Source organism: Hyperolius riggenbachi, chromosome 7 (genome assembly GCF_040937935.1).
Source record: "Hyperolius riggenbachi isolate aHypRig1 chromosome 7, aHypRig1.pri, whole genome shotgun sequence".
NCBI classification, from domain to species: Eukaryota; Metazoa; Chordata; class Amphibia; order Anura; family Hyperoliidae; genus Hyperolius; species Hyperolius riggenbachi.
Window position 1 is genome coordinate 313,927,446 of NC_090652.1, and position 19,172 is coordinate 313,946,617.

Consider the following 19,172-nt stretch of genomic DNA (forward strand, 5'->3'; position numbering starts at 1 on the left):
TGCCAACACTCACCATTACCATGCTAATACGCAAATAAAACTGGTTGCTAGAAGCAAAAAATAAATACAGGGAGGGGTTTTAACAAAAAGTTAAAACCCAGATTATCAGTTTGTATTGTATTTATTTGCATCTATAAAGACTCATCACTGCCTGAACTGCTCTGCATTGATACACTTATCCTGAAGGTGGCGCTACCATTACAGGTCAACAGGAGAATACATCACCACACCACTACAAATCGCACCTACTGAAGACAGGGTTAAAGGGAACCTAAACTGAGAAGGATCTGGATTTTTCCTTTTAAAATAATACCAGTTGCCCGACTCTCCTGCTGATCCTGTGTCTTAGGGCCCGTTTCCACGATCGCGAATTTGCATGCGTTTGCCACATGTGAATTCGCATAGCAAGTACAAGTGGATGCAACTCTTTCCACTTGTCAGGATTTCTGAGGTTTTCAGAATTTGCATACCGCTATGCGTGCGAATTTGCATGGAATCAATGGAAAAGCACACAGGCACAGCCATGGTTAAATTCGGATACAGCCTCATTCATGCGAATTCGCATGAAAATTCGCATACACCCACATGCGAAATTCGCATCCGCATGCAAATTTTTACCACGGCGATTCGCACCGCACGAGTGGAAACGGGCCCTAATACTTTTAGCCACAGCCCCTTAACAAGCATGCAGATCAGGTGCCCTGACTGAAGTCAGACTGGATTAGCTGCATGCTTGTTTGTTTCAGGTGTGTGATCAGCACTACTGCAGCAAGAGATCAGCAGGACAGCCAGGCAACTGGTTTAAAAGGAAACATCCAAATCCCTCTCAGTTTAGGTTCCCTTTAAAGTGTACCTAAGAGGAGGGGGCATAAAAGTTTTATACATCCCTGGGACTTCCCTCCAGCCCCCTCCGCGCACACCGCTCCCTCGCTGCCATCCACAGCCTCCGTGATTCTCCTAAAGCATCCCAGTTACCGTCGGCCAGTTGGCGCAGTACAGCCGGGCGCTCTACCTCATGTCGCTCCCGCGGCTGGAGTGTTCTACGCCTGTGCAGTAGTGCTACGTAGCACCCTCCCGGCGACGGTACGCAGTACATGCACAGTACGCCTGGCTGGCCGGCCGCGGAGAACAAGGCTGATATGGGAGGATGCAGGAGGCTTTGAACACTGGTGAGGGAGCGATGTGCGCGGAGGGGGCTGGAGGAAGCCCCAGGTATGTATAAAACGTTTACTTCCCATCATCTAAGGTTTACTTTCCTAGGCCCGGGCCACACTGGACAGATCAAAAACTGATCTGTGAAAAGGGGCATCAGTTCCCTCTGTGACCCTCTGTCCTGTTAGTATGCGGTCAATGCGATGAGTCTGGAGCTCTTGATTTATCGCAGTCTCCCCAAACTTGCAGTCCATTTGGAGGAAAAGGCCGAACTGATCTGTTTTAACGGAGCAATGTGAACGGATCCTAATGGTTATCATAGGATCAGTTCATATCCGTTAGGATATAGTCCATTTATTTCTGCTAAACGGACCATTTTATGCCAGTGTGAACCGGGCCTTACTCAAAACTCTGTCTCATCTCTCCCTGCTGTCCAGTAACAGCGCCACACCTCTCAGCAGCTCTCACTATGGTGCTGCAATTCTATGACTATGGTAGGGTTAGATTGTGAGCTCCGCTGAGGACAGTCAGTGACATGACTATGTACTCTGTAATGTGCTGCAGAAGATGTCAGTGCTATATAAATACATAATAATAATAATAATAATAATAATAATAATATGGTAGGACATCAGACTAGGACTATGGTAGGATTAGAGTGTGAGCTCCGCTGAGGACAGTCAGTGACATGACTATGTACTCTGTAAAGTGCTGCAGAAGACGTCAGTGCTATATAAATACATAATAATATGGTAGGACATTAGACTATGGCTATGGTAGGATTAGATTGCGAGCTCCTCTGAGGACAGTCAGTGACAACTATGTACTCTGTACAGTGCTGCAGAAGATGTCAGTGCTATATAAATACATAATAATAATATGGTAGGACATTAGACTATGACTATGGTAGGATTAGAGTGTGAGCTCCTGAGGACTGTCAGTGACATGACTATGTACTCTGTAAAGTGCTGCAGAAGATGTCAGTGCTATATAAATACATAATAATAATATGGTAGGACATCAGACTATGACTATGGTAGGATTAGATTGTGAGCTCCGCTGAGGACAGCCAGTGACATGACTATGTACTCTGTAATGTGCTGCAGAAGAGGTCAGTGCTATATAAATACATAATAATATGGTAGGACATTAGGCTATGACTATGGTAGGATTAGAGGGTGAGCTCCTCTGAGGACAGTCAGTGACATGACTATGTACTCTGTAATGTGCTGCAGAAGAGGTCAGTGCTATATAAATACATAATAATATGGTAGGACATTAGGCTATGACTATGGTAGGATTAGAGTGTGAGCTCCTCTGAGGACTGTCAGTGACATGACTATGTACTCTGTAATGTGCTGCAGAAGATGTCAGTGCTATATAAATACATAATAATAATATGGTAGGACATTAGGCTATGACTATGGTAGGAATAGAGTGTGAGCTCCTCTGAGGACAGTCAGTGACATGACTATGTACTCTGTAATGTGCTGCAGAAGATGTCAGTGCTATATAAATACATAATAATAGTATGGTAGGACATTAGGCTATGATTATGGTAGGATTAGAGTGTGAGCTCCTCTGAGGACTGTCAGTGACATGACTATGTACTCTAATGTGCTGCAGAAGATGTCAGTGCTATATAAATACATAATAATAATATGGTAGGACATTAGGCTATGACTATGGTAGGATTAGAGGGTGAGCTCCTCTGAGGACTGTCAGTGACATGACTATGTACTCTGTAATGTGCTGCAGAAGATGTCAGTGCTATATAAATACATAATAATAATATGGTAGGACATTAGACTATGACTATGGTAGGATTAGAGTGTGAGCTCCTCTGAGGACAGTCACTGACATGACTATGTACTCTGTAATGTGCTGCAGAAGATGTCAGTGCTATAGCCACTGTGATTCATGACCCTTCATGCAGCACAACGAATGTACTTTAGTGATTGTAGTTTCCACGGGCCTTTGCAATGTGAAAAAAAAATGATACCAATGAATGCCAATTTTCGCATTTGGTGCAACGCAGAATAAAATATATGTTGCATGTTACAGATCTTTGAACCACTCACGCCTTTGGCATTTGATTGTTAGACGCATATGAAAAAAATCCACATTAAAATTTGCATAAAAAAGTGAAAATGTACATACTGGAAAAACTTATGCAAAATGTAATGTCCTAGTGGAAGTAGACTATAAAAGTTATTTAGCAGCTCTGCTGATTGCACAACTTTGATGGCCATTAGAGAAAGTACAGATCAGTGCATAAGATAGACATAAAAGAAAGCATTTTAAAATATGGAGGTTATTAAAAAATATATATATATATATATCACCAGTTACACATTACAGCCACAGTGTTAGACATGAGGACACACTGCCGCAATCCTTTATAAAATGAACCTGTGCTTATCTGAAGTTAGTAAACGGTCATCAGGACTAACTGGCAGACAGAGAGGCGCTAACTGCTGAAGTCAATGGCATATGTATGTATTTGCATCATTTAGGAGCCCGCACTGTACTCTGCCCATCACAAGCCAGCGAGGAAGCAGATCCCAGCAATGGGGACGGCATATGTATGTATCCACATCACCCAGGAACCAGCACCGTACTGTGCGCCCATCACAAGCCAGCGAGGAAGCGGATCCCAGCAATGGGGACGGCATATGTATGTATCCGCATCACCCAGGAACCAGCACTTTACTGTGCCCATCACAAGCCAGCGAGGAAGCGGATCACACCGTTCTGCGTGGCATAAAAAGTGGGAATTTCCTGGGAACATAAACTTTCACACACAAGAGATGCAGGTTTCAGGGCTCCTCCATCAGCAGGTATGGGACAACTCTTGGCCCGTTTGTACGCCAACAGTTTAGTAAGTTTAATAAAAACACAAATTCAGCTTAAATTCACAAGCAAGAATAACCTCTCCATCAGTGATGACAAAAGACACCTACCTTCCCAAGATGAAGAGAATATTGAAATGTAGGCATCTTCCGACAGAAATCGGTTTCTCTTACATAGGAAAGGACAGGCTGGTGACTGAGCATAAACACACTGGGAAGGGAATGCAGAAGCAGAAAACAGAAGAGGAGGAAACCTGAGAACTCACCGAGACTGGGGAAGCCCTTTCTTGCTGAGGTCAGCGCGAACACGTTCTCCCACATGTCTGTAGATTTCCACCAGGCAATTTATTGCAGCGTCCCGCACCTGCAGGGGAGAAAGAGCACAGGATCACTATACTGGACTGTGCACATTCACAGATCCCTTCCCTGCCCAGGATCACTACACTGGACTGCGCACATTCACAGATCCCTTCCCTGCCCAGAATCACTATACTGGACTGTGCGCATTCACAGATCCCTTCCCTGCCCAGGATCACTACAACGGACTGCGCACATTCACAGATCCCTTCCCTGCCCAGGATCTCTACACCGGACTGCGCACATTCACAGATTCCTTCCCTGCCCAGGATCTCTACCCCGGACTGCGCACATTCACAGATCCCTTCCATGCCCAGGATCACTACACCGGACTGTGCGCATTCACAGATCCCTTCCCAGGATCACTACACCCGACTGTGCGCTTTCACAGATCCCTTCCCTGCCCAGAATCACTATACTGGACTGTGCACATTCACAGATCCCTTCCCTGCCCAGGATCACTACACCGGACTGTGCACATTCACAGATCCCTTCCCTGCCCAGTATCACTACACCGGACTGTGCGCATTCACAGATCCCTTCCCTGCCCAGGATCACTACACTGGACTGTGCGCATTCACAGATCCCTTCCCTGCCCAGGATCACTACACTGGACTGTGCGCATTCACAGATCCCTTTCCTGCCCAGGATCACTACACCAGACTGTGCGCATTCACAGATCCCTTCCCTGCCAAGGATCCCTACACCAGACTGTGCGCATTCACAGATCCCTTCCCTGCCCAGGATCACTATACTGGACTGTGCGCATTCACAGATCCCTTCCCTGCCCAGGATCACTATACTGGAATGTGCGCATTCACAGATCCCTTACCTGCCCAGGATCACTATATTGGACTGTGCGCATTCACAGGTCTCTTCCCTGCCCAGGATCACTACACCGGACTGTGCGCATTCACAGATCCCTTCCCTGCCTAGGATCACTATACTGGACTGTGCGCATTCACAGATCCCTTCCCTGCCCAGGATCACTACACTGGACTGTGCGCATTTACAGATTTCTTCCCTGCCCAGGATCACTACACCAGACTGTGCGCATTCACAGATCCCTTCCCTGCCCAGGAACACTATACTGGACTGTGCGCATTCACAGATCCCTTCCCTGCCCAGGATCACTACACCAGACTGTGCGCAGTCACAGATCCCTTCCCTGCCCAGGAACACTATACTGGACTGTGCGCAGTCACAGATCCCTTCCCTGCCCAGGATCACTACACTGGACTGTGCGCATTTACAGATTTCTTCCCTGCCCAGGATCACTACACCAGACTGTGCGCATTCACAGATCCCTTCCCTGCCCAGGAACACTATACTGGACTGTGCGCATTCACAGATCCCTTCCCTGCCCAGGATCACTACACCGGACTGTGCGCAGTCACAGATCCCTTCCCTGCCCAGGATCACTACACTGGACTGTGCGCATTCACAGATCCCTTCCCTGCCCAGGATCACTACACCAGACTGTGCGCATTCACAGATCCCTTCCCTGCCCAGGATCACTACACCGGACTGTGCGCATTCACAGATCCCTTCCCTGCCTAGGATCACTATACTGGACTGTGCGCATTCACAGATCCCTTCCCTGCCCAGGATCACTACACTGGACTGTGCGCATTTACAGATTTCTTCCCTGCCCAGGATCACTACACCAGACTGTGCGCATTCACAGATCCCTTCCCTGCCCAGGAACACTATACTGGACTGTGCGCATTCACAGATCCCTTCCCTGCCCAGGATCACTACACCAGACTGTGCGCAGTCACAGATCCCTTCCCTGCCCAGGAACACTATACTGGACTGTGCGCAGTCACAGATCCCTTCCCTGCCCAGGATCACTATACTGGACTGTGCGCATTCACAGATCCCTTCCCTGCCCAGGATCACTACACTGGACTGTGCGCATTTACAGATTTCTTCCCTGCCCAGGATCACTACACCAGACTGTGCGCATTCACAGATCCCTTCCCTGCCCAGGAACACTATACTGGACTGTGCGCATTCACAGATCCCTTCCCTGCCCAGGATCACTACACCGGACTGTGCGCAGTCACAGATCCCTTCCCTGCCCAGGATCACTACACTGGACTGTGCGCATTCACAGATCCCTTCCCTGCCCAGGATCACTACACCAGACTGTGCGCATTCACAGATCCCTTCCCTGCCCAGGAACACTATACTGGACTGTGCGCAGTCACAGATCCCTTCCCTGCCCAAGATCACTACACTGGACTATGCGCATTCACAGATCCCTTCCCTGCCCAGGAACACTATACTGGACTGTGCGCATTCACAAATCCCTTCCCTGCCCAGGATCACTACACCGGACTGTGCGCAGTCACAGATCCCTTCCCTGTCCAGGATCACTACACTGGACTGTGCGCATTCACAGATCCCTTCCCTGCCCAGGATCACTACACCAGACTGTGCGCATTCACAGATCCCTTCCCTGCCCAGGAACACTATACTGGACTGTGCGCAGTCACAGATCCCTTCCCTGCCCAAGATCACTACACTGGACTATGCGCATTCACAGATCCCTTCCCTGCCCAGGAACACTATACTGGACTGTGCGCATTCACAAATCCCTTCCCTGCCCAGGATCACTACACCGGACTGTGCGCAGTCACAGATCCCTTCCCTGTCCAGGATCACTACACTGGACTGTGCGCATTCACAAATCCCTTCCCTGCCCAGGATCACTACACTGGACTGTGCGCAGTCACAGATCCCTTCCCTGCCCAGGATCACTACACCAGACTGTGCGCATTCACAGATTCCTTCCTTCTATCAGTGACCCTCAGCCATCCCTCAGTGACCCTCATCATACATCTGAAGGCCTCAGAAGAGGATACAAAGTCTCTGATTATACAAAGGAGGAAGGTTACACCTAAAATACCCATGAAGTGTCACTTCTGTAACGTCTCTATATTTATCTCAAGCAGAAGAAACAATACATAGCTCTCAACCTTGCAAGTTACAGGCTAAGAGTGGTGGTGTCAATACTATTGGCTACATAGATTAGATACAGTTCTTACAACATTCATGGTGTTTAAGTGTACCTGAGACTAAACACACAAGCATTAATACTAACCTGGGGCTTGCGCAGTCACACTTCACTGCGCATGCGCGGTACAACTAGATTTCATGCTGAAAACTACAGGAAGTCTGTGGGACCCCGAGAGAAGGCTGCACGAGCCGTCCCTGCTAACATGCACTGCAGCGTGGAACAGATGTCTCTCTCAATAAGAGAAGGGTAAGGTCCCCGGATAATGTGTAACGCATGGATTTGCTTCCATTGTTTGTATTGTGAGATGCATTAGTTCTTAATGCACCTGTTTCACTGCAATGAGCACACTTGTGCCTTTGAGAGGCTTTTTAGCCCTATGCAGTGTGTATGTATCAGGTGCATCTTGGTTAGATGCGCGACCATTTCATTTTCTCCCCATTGCATAGTATTGTATTTCTTTCGCTTTGGGTTGGGTTGTGGTTGTGGGCGGTGTCCCCGGGCAGTGAGAGTTCCTGGGGCGCCGCCCACGCCGCACCCCTTCCCCTTTATATGGCCTGCTGCTCCCAAGCCAACGTTGCTAGCATGTTCCCATAATGGTGGGTGATTTTAAACTTAGATAGGGTGGGGACCCCGAGAGAAGGCTGCACGAGCCGTCCCTGCTAACATGCACTGCAGCGTGGAACAGATGTCTCTCTCAATAAGAGAAGGGTAAGGTCCCCGGATAATGTGTAACGCATGGATTTGCTTCCATTGTTTGTATTGTGAGATGCATTAGTTCTTAATGCACCTGTTTCACTGCAATGAGCACACTTGTGCCTTTGAGAGGCTTTTTAGCCCTATGCAGTGTGTATGTATCAGGTGCATCTTGGTTAGATGCGCGACCATTTCATTTTCTCCCCATTGCATTCATGGTGTTTAAGTGTACCTGAGACTAAACACACAAGCATTAATACTAACCTGGGGCTTGCACAGTCACACTCCACTGCGCATGCGCGGTACAACTAGATTTCATGCTGAAAACTACAGGAAGTCTGTGTGCAGGGTGTGGGCAGCATTAGATTCCTTTCTGGTCAAATGTCAATGCAAAACAAAAGCTTGCCTTCGTAAAGGTTACCTTAGCCCTAATTAAAATCTAAAAATGGAGGTGCGCCTAGGCTTACCATACCTCCCGTGGCCCGCGTCTGCCTCCTTTTACCTGTTAGGTTTCCCGTTGTCCTGGTCGGAGCCCTTTGCCCCGGACATGCTGAGCATCCGCAGTATGTCCTCTTGGAGGCACCTGTGCACACCGGGTAAGGCAGATAGCCGTGAGTTCGGAACGCAACGCGTACGAACGCATGCCATCTGTGTTTGTATGCGTTGCGTGGCACTGGTTCTGAACGCATGCAATGTGAACATCAGACAGTCTATGCACTTTCTGATGTCCTGCGAGTCGGGCTCCTGCACGCGATTCCGAAATCCAGAAGGCAACGCGTGCAGTGTGAACGGGGCCTAAGTCATCGTGCGGGTGTGCACACAGCACACTAAAGGTGGCCACACACTGGTCGATTTGCCATCAGATTGACCAACAGATAGATCCCTCTCTGATCGAATCTGATCAGAGAGGGATCGAATGGCTGCCTTTACTGCAAACAGATTGCGAATCAATTTCATAGTTACATAGTTATTTTGGTTGAAAAAAGACATACGTCCATCGAGTTCAACCAGTACAAAGTACTGTTCACTATGAAACTGATTCACAATCTGTGAAGCTGCCGTTGCTCCCCCTCCCCTCCAGCATACATTACCTGCTCCAGCCGGCGCGAGTCCCCTGGTCCCCGCTGTCTCTTCTCCGCCCTGGGCTCCATCTGGCTTCACTTTACTTCCTGCTGGGGGAAGTTTAAACAGTAGAGGGCGCTCTACTGTTTAAACTTCATGTCTGGACAGGAAGAGGTAAAGCCATCCGGAGCCCAGCGGAGAAGGAGCAGCGGTAACAACGGGGACACAAGCCAGCAGAGCAGGTAATGTATTGCCGCTAGCGTCGGTCGTCGGACATTCTAACACCGCTATCGACGCACTTCTGACCAACGGGCGATCAAGCGAAATCTTCCACACGGACGGATCGACGGGAACGATCGCTTTCGGACGGAAATCGATCGTTCGGTCAGCGTTTGCGCAACGATTTCACAGCAGATTCGATCACAGTGATCGAATCTGCTGTATATCGGCGGGAAAATCATTTAGTGTATGGGCCCCTTAAGTCCCCGACAAGTGTGGTCACATCTGTAACTCTGGTCAAATATCAAATGATTGAATCTGCTACTTCATCTGCCACTGTATGGGTACCTTAAAATAAATGCGGTAGTCTGTCTACCATGTACAGCACAGCGCCACCTAGGGATCAGAGAGCACTGGTATTAACTGTAAATAATACGAGTGCTGTCATAACTGGGTCACCAAGTTACCAGCATTTTAAAGTGTATCTGAGATGACATGACATAAAAAAAGTGTATACATACCTGGGGCTTCCTCCAGCCCCCTTCGGCCTGATCACTCCCTTATCACAGTCTTCCACCTTGTGCATCCTCCATAAGTGCTCCGTAAGTTTTGGCCAGTCGGGCCTGGCTGTGCGTGCTCCCCCATCACGCTCCCAAGGCTGGGAGCGCTCTGTAGTACTGCACAGGACACTCCCAGCCACGGGAGCACAGCTGCCAACTGGCAGAGACTTACGGGAGCCCTTACGGAGGATCCGGAAGGCGGAGGACGGCGGCGAGGGAACGATCAGGCCGATGGGGCTGGAGGAAGCCCCAGGTATGTATTCATTTTTTATTTCATGTTATCTCAGGTACACTTTAAGCTTGTACACACTAGACTTAAAGGACCGCTATCGTGAAAAAAAGATGTGTAGGCGTACTTTTAAGAAGCACATTTCTCCCAGAGTAAAATGCACTGTAAATGTATTTTCTCCTGTGCTAGTATAGCTTACGGTAGCTAGTAAAAGGACATCAAAGGAAGCTGCGGACATTTAGGCGGCGAATCGCGATGGCTTTTTTGGGGGACGCCAAAGCCCCACACATATCCCTGATCTTCCTCCTCAGTCACTGAGAAATCTCTGGACATGACCAGATGGAACAACCCAAAACGCTAATAAAACTTGGCAGGCCTATCTCTACATGTTCATTCATCCAGGCATGCCCACCATTCCTTAATGTGATCCATTGCAAATTGCCAAGAACATCTCCAGCCTAACCTGCCCCAACTAAGCAGCAACTCAATACAACATCAACCTCTGCATGATATTGTGACAAAATCTGGGGTGTGGAGGTGGCACCAGGATCCGGAGGCACAGAGGCTTCCTGGATATGTGCGCATTTGGCCAGTCTAATAGTGGCCAAATTATCTGGTGAGTCTGAACTACTGTTGGGTGTCTATAGTGGAGGATCATAACACACGAGATTGGAGTCTACACGTCAACCTCAGAAAGATATATGTATTTGGATGTGCGCTATACATTTTACATGGACTGTGAATAGGTCTGCCAGACCTGGTTGCAGCGCACTCCGTTGGACTGTGTGGTTTTTACTGTAGCGCTTTGATATAATTTTTAGCATTTCTACTTTGCTCTAAAAGATTCCTCACAGCTTGAAAAGCTACTATCCAAGATTTTTTTTAGCAGAAAATCACTGAAATGGTTAAACAAAGCACTTTATCCTGCTATTTAACTTCAAATCCGCATCCAAACTGCAGATAACAGTATCTTTGTTTACATTCCAATGTTGTTACAATGTGTGGCAAGTGAAACTGAGCTCTCTGAGAAGCTCTCTGTGCTTCAGGCACACAGTTCAGAAAAGCTGATTAGAAGATGTTAATATTAATAAAAAGCAGTTTGAATACAATGCAATGGCAGGTTTCAGGGCAAGATAAACAACACTTTGGAAACTTGTAAATTTGTAAACAGACAATATTACTTATGCACAAAAGCAAATAGGATAACTGTATGAGTAATACAAAGTAGGAAAACACATTTTTATTGAATGTTATGTCAGAGTTTCAGACCACTTCAAGTCAGGAAATGAGCATAAAACTCTGCCCTGACTAAGCTTAGCCCAATGAAACCTGACATAAGGCCAGGTGGTAAGCGCTCTCGCAATACAGCGCTGCAATTTCAGGCTGGAGCTCCCACAAGGACAGGATCTGCATAGAGTTTGTATGTTCTCCCCATGTTTGCATAGGACAGGATCTGCATAGAGTTTGTATGTTCTCCCCATGTTTGCATAGGCGAGATGCTAATAACTTACTTGCATGCAAATTTAATAAGGATTGTATGCAGCTGGAAACTGGGCCCATCAAAACGCACAGGAAGTACATTATATTGCAAGATCCATACAATTTGCATTACATTTGCACGCAAACCAGAACTATCAGCCTTTTATTAGCTATCTCTACTGATAAATTTAATTGAGATTCGTTAAAGAGAATACGAGGTTGGATTTAATTATATTAGTGGGGCACAGAGGCTGGTTGTGCACACTATCACCAGCATCTGTTACCCCCTATGGCAGTGATGGCTAACCTTGGCACTCCAGCTGTAACAAAACCACAAATCCCATCATGCCTCTGACTCCCCGATGTATGCTTAGAGCTGTCAGAGTATTGCAATGCCTCATGGGACTTGTAGTTCCACCACAGCTGGAGTGCCAAAGTTAGCCATCACTGCCCTATGGTGTGCCTCAGGACCCCCCTGCGATCTGCTGTCCCCTCCGCTGTGCTAGCGACACACAGCGTGTCGCCAGCACAATGTTTACCTATGCGGTGTCTGTTAGCGCCGCTCCCCCGCCTCCTCCGTATCGGCGCTACCCTTCCCTCCCGCTGATTGGAGGAAAGGGACGCGGGCGGGTAGCGCCGATACAGAGGAGGCAGGGGAGCGGCGCTGACAGACACCGCATAGGTAAACATTGTGCTGGTGACACGCTGCGTGTTGCTTGCACAGCGGAGGGGACAGCAGATCGCAGAGGGGTCCTGGGGGCACACCATGGGGCAACAGAGGCTGGTTATAGTGTGCACAACCAGCCTCTGTGCCCCACTAATATAATTAAATCCCACCTCGAGTTGTCTTTAATAACTGGCCATAGCATGCAGAGAGGATGCTGGCTTGTGAGCTGCACTAAGGAACAGTTTGCCTGATGTTCTCAGTAAAGCGCAGAGGAAAATGTGCCAGCCATATAAATGCATGGAAGTATTCAGGCTCAGATTTACATCACAGGAGCCCATAGGCACGGATGTCCTGGCACCCTAGACTCCGCCCTCCATGGACCAACAACCCCCCACCGAGCTGCACAGCAAGTGTGCTGGCTGACCCAGCTACCACTTCTCCCTTACTTCCCTTGCCTGTCATAGGTAGCTACAGGTGCCACTTAGTATTCGGTAGCCAGAAGTACCCTGAATGTTAAGTTGCCCCCGACTGAAGGGAGATCTTGTCAGTAGAATGCTGAAAGCAGGGTGAGTAGCCTCTTATTTATGCTCCTATCAGGACTCTGCATAGGAAAGGAAGGAGGGAGGCACTCAATGAGCAGAGTGAGAAGCCTTTCGATTATCAGGCACCCGTAGGCATGTGCCTACAGTGGCTTATGGTAAATCCGGCCCTGGAAGTATTACAAAGCAGGCCAAACAGTTTGCCTATGGAAAGACAGGCTTGTAAATATGCCCTGGTGTCCTATAGCCTGCAGTAACGTGACAATGCCTCGTCACCCACATGCTCACCCACACAGACGTGATGCTATCGCTAGCAACTCACTGCTCAATCCACTGGCCTAACCATCTGACTCCTCGCCTGATAGAGATGATGACATTATTTCTGATTGCTACAGATATACAGACATAATGGAATAAAGCCTCACCTGACTGTTGGGGTCCCCGAGAAGGTTACATATATGAGGTACAATCTTACTCAGCGTCAGGCTGTTTGCGCCATACCTGGAGGAGAGGAAAGAGAGGATGAGTCTCATATCCGGCCGCAGGACAGAGAAACCCAACTCCACACAGAACAGGCAGAAACTCACATGTTCAGCGTCCCGATAAGGCAGAGACAGACCCCTTCCCGGGTGCGGAAATTCTTGTGCTTGAAGCCTCCCTGCATCCGTTCCCAGACGTACTGCAGAGGGAATACACATCAGGATATGAGGTTTATTGACACAAACCGGCTATCTTACAGCGGTACAGCAATGTACTACAGTTACCCACAGTCAGGACACATCGCTCAGCTGCCGCAGCAGCTATCAGCAATGTCAGAAACATCTTTTGCTGTAAGGAGGATACATTTTTATCATGCAAAAGTGTGACCTGCAAAAATGGATTCGTTGGCAGCATGGAGTAAAGCCTTGTGCACAGGCATGAGGGCTGTCGCCTGGTGGGCATGGGGACTGGATCCCTCAGGTGTCAATTCAGGTTGGAGATTGGGACGTGTTGCTATCCTCCAGGCTAGCAACACATTCTGTTGCTGATGGAGAATGGGAAGCCTATGAGCAGACCACTCTGCACTGCCTATCCACTAGTCTGCAGACTGAGGGCAGCAACAGTTCCCTTCTGCCTTACCATCTACTGAACCACAAGGGTCAAAGTGTCAGTACATGGAGGGGGCAATCCCAGCACACAGAACCCCCATGATGCACTTCTTCTCAGAAAAGGATATACTTGGTGCTGATTGCTGTGGGAGTCCCCTGAGACCTCCAATCCCTTCCCTTCTGTGGTGTCCCCAAGAGAGGGAGAGGAATGAGATTTAAAGGACAACTGAAGTGAGAGGGATATGGAGGCTGCCATATTTATTTCCTTTTAAGCAATACCAGTTGCCTGGCTGTCCTGCTGATCCTCTGCCTCTAATACTTTCAGCCATAGACCCAGAGCAAGCATGCAGCAGATCAGGTGTTCCTGACATTGTCAAAACTGACAAAATTAGCTGCATGCTTGTTTCAAGTGTTATTCAGACACTACTGCAGCCAACTGGTATTGGTTAACAGGAAATAAATATGGCAGCCTCCATATCCCTCTCACTTCAGTTGTCCTTTAAAGCGACAAAACATATAATGGGAGAAGCTCTTGATACACAATGAAATATCACAGCCTCTTCCAACCTTCACATGGGGGGGGAGGGAAGGGGGAATTCTTGGGGGGAAACAGAGCGATACAATCAGGGCTGTAAGCGGTTTGGCCAGCTGTAGGTAAATTTGTGCAAAACTTTACACTCAGATGAGGTGTTGTCAAGTGATGGTCAATGAGATGCAAATAATTTTGAGCTGATGCAGAATTATGCAAACCTTGTATGCAAATTTATGGACGAATCAGATTTTAACTCAACAGGATTTGATTGGTTCATGGTTCACGCTGCATAAATTTGCATACAAAATTTACATAAATTGCATCAGCTCAAAATTATTTGCATTTCAACAAGCTAAACAGAGCTCAATAAGGGAGCCATGAGTTCTTCCATCCCCGCAATAAACAGAAAAGGGTAAATAATGGCAAACGATGGGGGCAGGGCTCCTACCTGTGGATTGGATGACATCTCCATGATCTTCAGTAGCAGAGTCTGATCTTGTTCTCGGACTGAGTCTTTTGCATCTCCTAATCGATCGAGCAGACTCGGCAGGACTGAGAGGAGACAGGAGGGACAGAGGTGACAAATGACACAGATACAACTATTCCAGATACATAAGCAATGCAGACACTCAAAAGTCATCACTACTGATGGGTGAATAAGTTCCTCTGTATGCAGAAATATCCCCAGACTATCACATTCAGGAACAGCCAGTAAATCACTTGCTAGCTGGTAAATATTAGGCTGGTACACACCATGCAATATTCACTTCAGTTCCTCCCTCCAATCAAGAAAATGATCAGAAAACACAACATTTAAATTATGTTCCTAGTACAGTATACGGCGACAATATATTATTTGGAAACTAACCCTTTCCACATTTCAGCGGCGGTTTGAAGGCACATCTGCGGGGGGCAAAGTCCGATCTCTCTCCCCTTGTATAGTGGGCATGTAAGAGTACACGCCCACACAGGTGGTACCCCCCTGCCCCAATCCGGAAGTGCGTGATCAGCGCTACCAGGAAGTGACAGATGCATTGAAATTTCCTTGCAGATTCCTTTTTGCAGATTTCTTGCAAAGTTGCATATAGGAGCAATGGCATCCTATGCAATGGATGTGGAGGAGCGTCTAAATAGTATCCAGCATTTCATTGCTCTAATTCCCAATCGAAATACCAAAGATTGCATCATGTGTAGTGACATGAAGACACCGGGTGGCATGCATAAAACCACCTATTATTGCAAAACTTGCTCACGCAAGCCAGGATTACACCCAGGAAATTGCTGTACTAATTACCATACCTTGACTTTCTTCTCTGCTACCAGCCAATAGAAGATGCCAAACTGTCCAAATAAGGTATTAAATTAAACGTTATAATGTGTTCTTTAAAATAAGATATACCGTGTTACTATGTTATGTTCCATGTTAAAATGGGAGATAGAGTAAGAGGGAGAGTGCATTTCTGTAAAAAAAAAAAAAAAAAAACTCCGAGCAGAAACGACTACCTTTAGGAAAAAGCTCTGAGTGGAAAGGGTTAAAGACAACCTTAACTGAACAGGGGGTAAGAAGAGTTTCAATTACCTGGGACTATTACCAGCCCCCTAAGCGCTGTTGCGGACCGCAACACGTACAATGTATGTCTACATGTGCGGAATGTGGCAACGCGTATTTTTGTACGCGTTGTGGTCCGCTACAGCGCTAATTGCAGTAGGGAATGCGTCCAATAATATGCATGTCAGCCGGCCGACTGGTGAGTCGTCAAAAACTAAACTAAGTGACAGCGGGGGACCGGAGGATTCCAGAGCGGCTCCGAGGGCACAGGACTGCTGCAGGGGGCTGGTAATAGCCCCAGGTAAGTAAAACTCTTTACCCCCCGTTCAGTTAAGGTTCCCTTTAAGGTGTATTGTTTCTTTTTTGGGCGTTTTCTGTCTGGTGAATAATTACAAGCCCATATTTAGTAAAACAACAGTAATATACACATGACATACATATTAAAAAAAATATTTAACATATGTATGTGTAGATGTAGTCATTTTCTTTTCAGGTCACTAGATATCTTCACAGGAATTAGTGTAAACCTGTGCGTTAAGTTTCGCTTTGAGATTGACAGTCAGCAAATTTACCAATAACCGGGGGGGGGGGGGGGGGGTAGAGTGTGCATATCTACGTCCCTGGGATGTTAAGTGGGTAAGTGAAGTCCTGCGGGGTGTAGATATACTGTCTGTATAACTACAAGTAGTTAATTCACTGGGGTTGATTAAATGAGTCAAGTAATCAGCAGCAAGTGCAGAAGCTCTCGACCACTGGAGCGCAACCAGGGTGCGCGCGGCTCCGGACCACGTTTGCGCAGTAGCCACCAACTGGCGGCGACGGCCCAGCTTTGTGGGGGGTCGCCTCCGCTGGCCGGAGATGAGGAGGACGTTGTGGGCACAGTAGGAGTCTGCTTCCATAAATCAGGAAGTAGAAACTGAGCAGATTTACTTTCGGATTTGAATCAGCTGTAACAAAGAATTTGTTTTTATTTGTTTAAAACTTATGATGCTGTTGCATTATCTTTTAGAACACAGAAAATGTTCTGAGTTCAGGTCCGCTTTGAATTTTTTTTTTTTACTTAAAGCTGATCCAAAATGAAAAACTAACTATAACAAGTAACTTGTCTATATATCTTATCTAAAGTTTAGATAGTTTATACAGCATATCTAGCTGCAAACAGCTTTAATAGAATATGATTATTTCTTCCTGTGATACAGCGACAGCGGCCATGTTGTGTGTAAACATTACACAGAGGCAGGCTTATCTGCATCTTGAGCAAAAAAAAACCTAATCCCCCCTCCTCCCCTCTGAAATCTCTGGCTAGTAATACCTCCCCCTCCTCCTGCCCAGAATGAACTCCTAATGAGCCCTTGCTGCTGTCTGAAAGTGCCTTGGCTCTCTGAAAACCTGTGGGCGTGGCTTGTTTAGTCTATAGGGAATTAGAGTATTAAAACAAAAACAAAACAAAAAAAATAAGTGTTTGGCTTGAGGAATGCCATATAAACAATAGGAAAGGAACACAATTATGCAATGAGTGAAAGTTCATCTCGGATCCACTTTAAGAGTCCCTTTAAAATGTTAATAAATACAACAGGTGCATTTTAAAGCATTCAGAAAACACATCTGTGGAAATTAAAGGAATACTATCGATGTATGCATTTATTTTTAAATGCTGTATGTTGTAGCACACATTAGGACAAGTACTAGGAGCAATTTGATTCCTCACACAGCTGTTCCTCTCAGCTGTAAAATCCTCCGTCAGTTTTGGCCGTCAGTGTTTGATACAAATGTATCTATATGCTGAGGGCTCCCAGAGGGCTAAGCCCATGTCTCTGCACAGGGGAGTTGCTATCAACTCCTCAGTTTATAGTTTAATTATCACCTTGCTGAAAGAATCTTATTGATATGGTGGTAAGGGGTTAAAGATTCTAGCAATGTGTGTTTATTATCTTTGCTTCTCTTGACTGATAAAGATACTAATAATGCTAATTGTAAACAGTGGTCTGCCCCTCTCAGCAGCTTGTAAAGTGGATGCAGCCTGGAGTGAATCACCACAAGCAGGCAGCCAGATTGAGTGTAAACACAGACTATTGTTTATAGCTAGTTATATTCCAGCAATATTCCAGCTCATTTAGTTACCTGTTACCACCTCAGATCAGCCTATTTCTCCTCATGTCTCCTGCATGCTGTGAGTGACACAGTGACATATATTTGTGAGCTGTGTGACAGAGTAACCAAGCAGCTCAGGGTGACCCAAACTACTATGAGCTGTGTGAGAAATTAATTTTTAAGCAGGGATAGCAAGAGAGAGACCTGGGTGAATAAATAAAGTGCCCCTAGCACTAGTGGTAATGTGTACACTAATATACAGTATTAAAAAAAAAAGTCGTTTCAATCGATAGTACTCCTTTAATTATTTGTTAAACAAGATACAAGGCTTGCAAGTGTGAATCTATAAAATAGAACACACTAGAGAACAAACCAAAACTTACCTGTGCCAATCTGACTTTTAAAGCGATCTTGCAAACGTAAAACTAAAGCCGACAAAATATCCATTCCTAGCAATGCCACCTGGAAAAAGCAGAAGAAATACAAAAAAATAAAAGTAAATCAGAGGAAAAGTGTGTGCATTTCATTACCATTAAAAAAGACATGCAAATGTAAACCACAACACTTCCATAGGCTGCAATGAGCTATATGCAAATTTTGTGCAAGTGCATTGTGGGTAGAAACTTATTTTTTCAAGAAAGCTAAATAAATAAGAGAAGCAAGTATTTTTTTGCAAGAAAAAAGCTGGGCAATCATTAGAAAGGGTACATAGAGTCTTATTTTTATCATTTCACATGTAATTTAAAAAGAGAAAAAAATAAATCGCCATAAGGTGAACAAGATGTGAGCATTTCCCACCAAATTTCAAACGCTTTCCAACATAACCATCCTTCTCTTGGGGTGAGCTACTGGCCAATGAACGTATAGTGAGGTCAGTACTGCTAACGCCATAGACAACACTTAAGCGCCACTAGTGAGCAATTACTAGAAAGGTGCAATTTTTGGAACCTCCAAAAAAATAGTGAAAAATAGATCTGAAACACTAACTTGTAATACCATAAAATAACCACTAGATGGTGATACAGAATATGAAATGAACTAAACCCAGATAGAAAACTTCCCTTACTGCTTTTCCCAT

At 46.3% G+C, this 19,172-nt stretch overlaps 1 protein-coding gene and 1 non-coding gene across 34 annotated transcripts in view; one reads left to right on the top strand and one right to left on the bottom strand.

The window, feature by feature from the left end:
- The window catches only part of CLASP1 (cytoplasmic linker associated protein 1), a 320,170-nt gene that overhangs the window by 217,947 nt on the left and 83,051 nt on the right, over nucleotides 1-19,172 (bottom strand). For 32 of the 33 annotated variants that reach the window (XM_068246166.1, XM_068246161.1, XM_068246163.1 and 29 more), the window contains exons 3-7: nucleotides 18,478-18,556; nucleotides 14,903-15,006; nucleotides 13,422-13,513; nucleotides 13,260-13,335; nucleotides 4,271-4,368 (exon numbers count right to left, since the gene is read on the bottom strand). In XM_068246166.1, coding sequence (XP_068102267.1) covers nucleotides 4,271-4,368; nucleotides 13,260-13,335; nucleotides 13,422-13,513; nucleotides 14,903-15,006; nucleotides 18,478-18,556 — 449 coding nt within the window. Of the gene's footprint in view, nucleotides 1-4,115; nucleotides 4,210-4,270; nucleotides 4,369-13,259; nucleotides 13,336-13,421; nucleotides 13,514-14,902; nucleotides 15,007-18,477; nucleotides 18,557-19,172 lie in introns of those variants that run through there. The other variant, XM_068246186.1, reaches the window with a different exon arrangement.
- On the top strand, nucleotides 18,918-19,043 carry LOC137526245 (U4atac minor spliceosomal RNA). The gene has a single exon (XR_011023086.1). It is a non-coding gene; the product is annotated as a U4atac minor spliceosomal RNA (small nuclear RNA).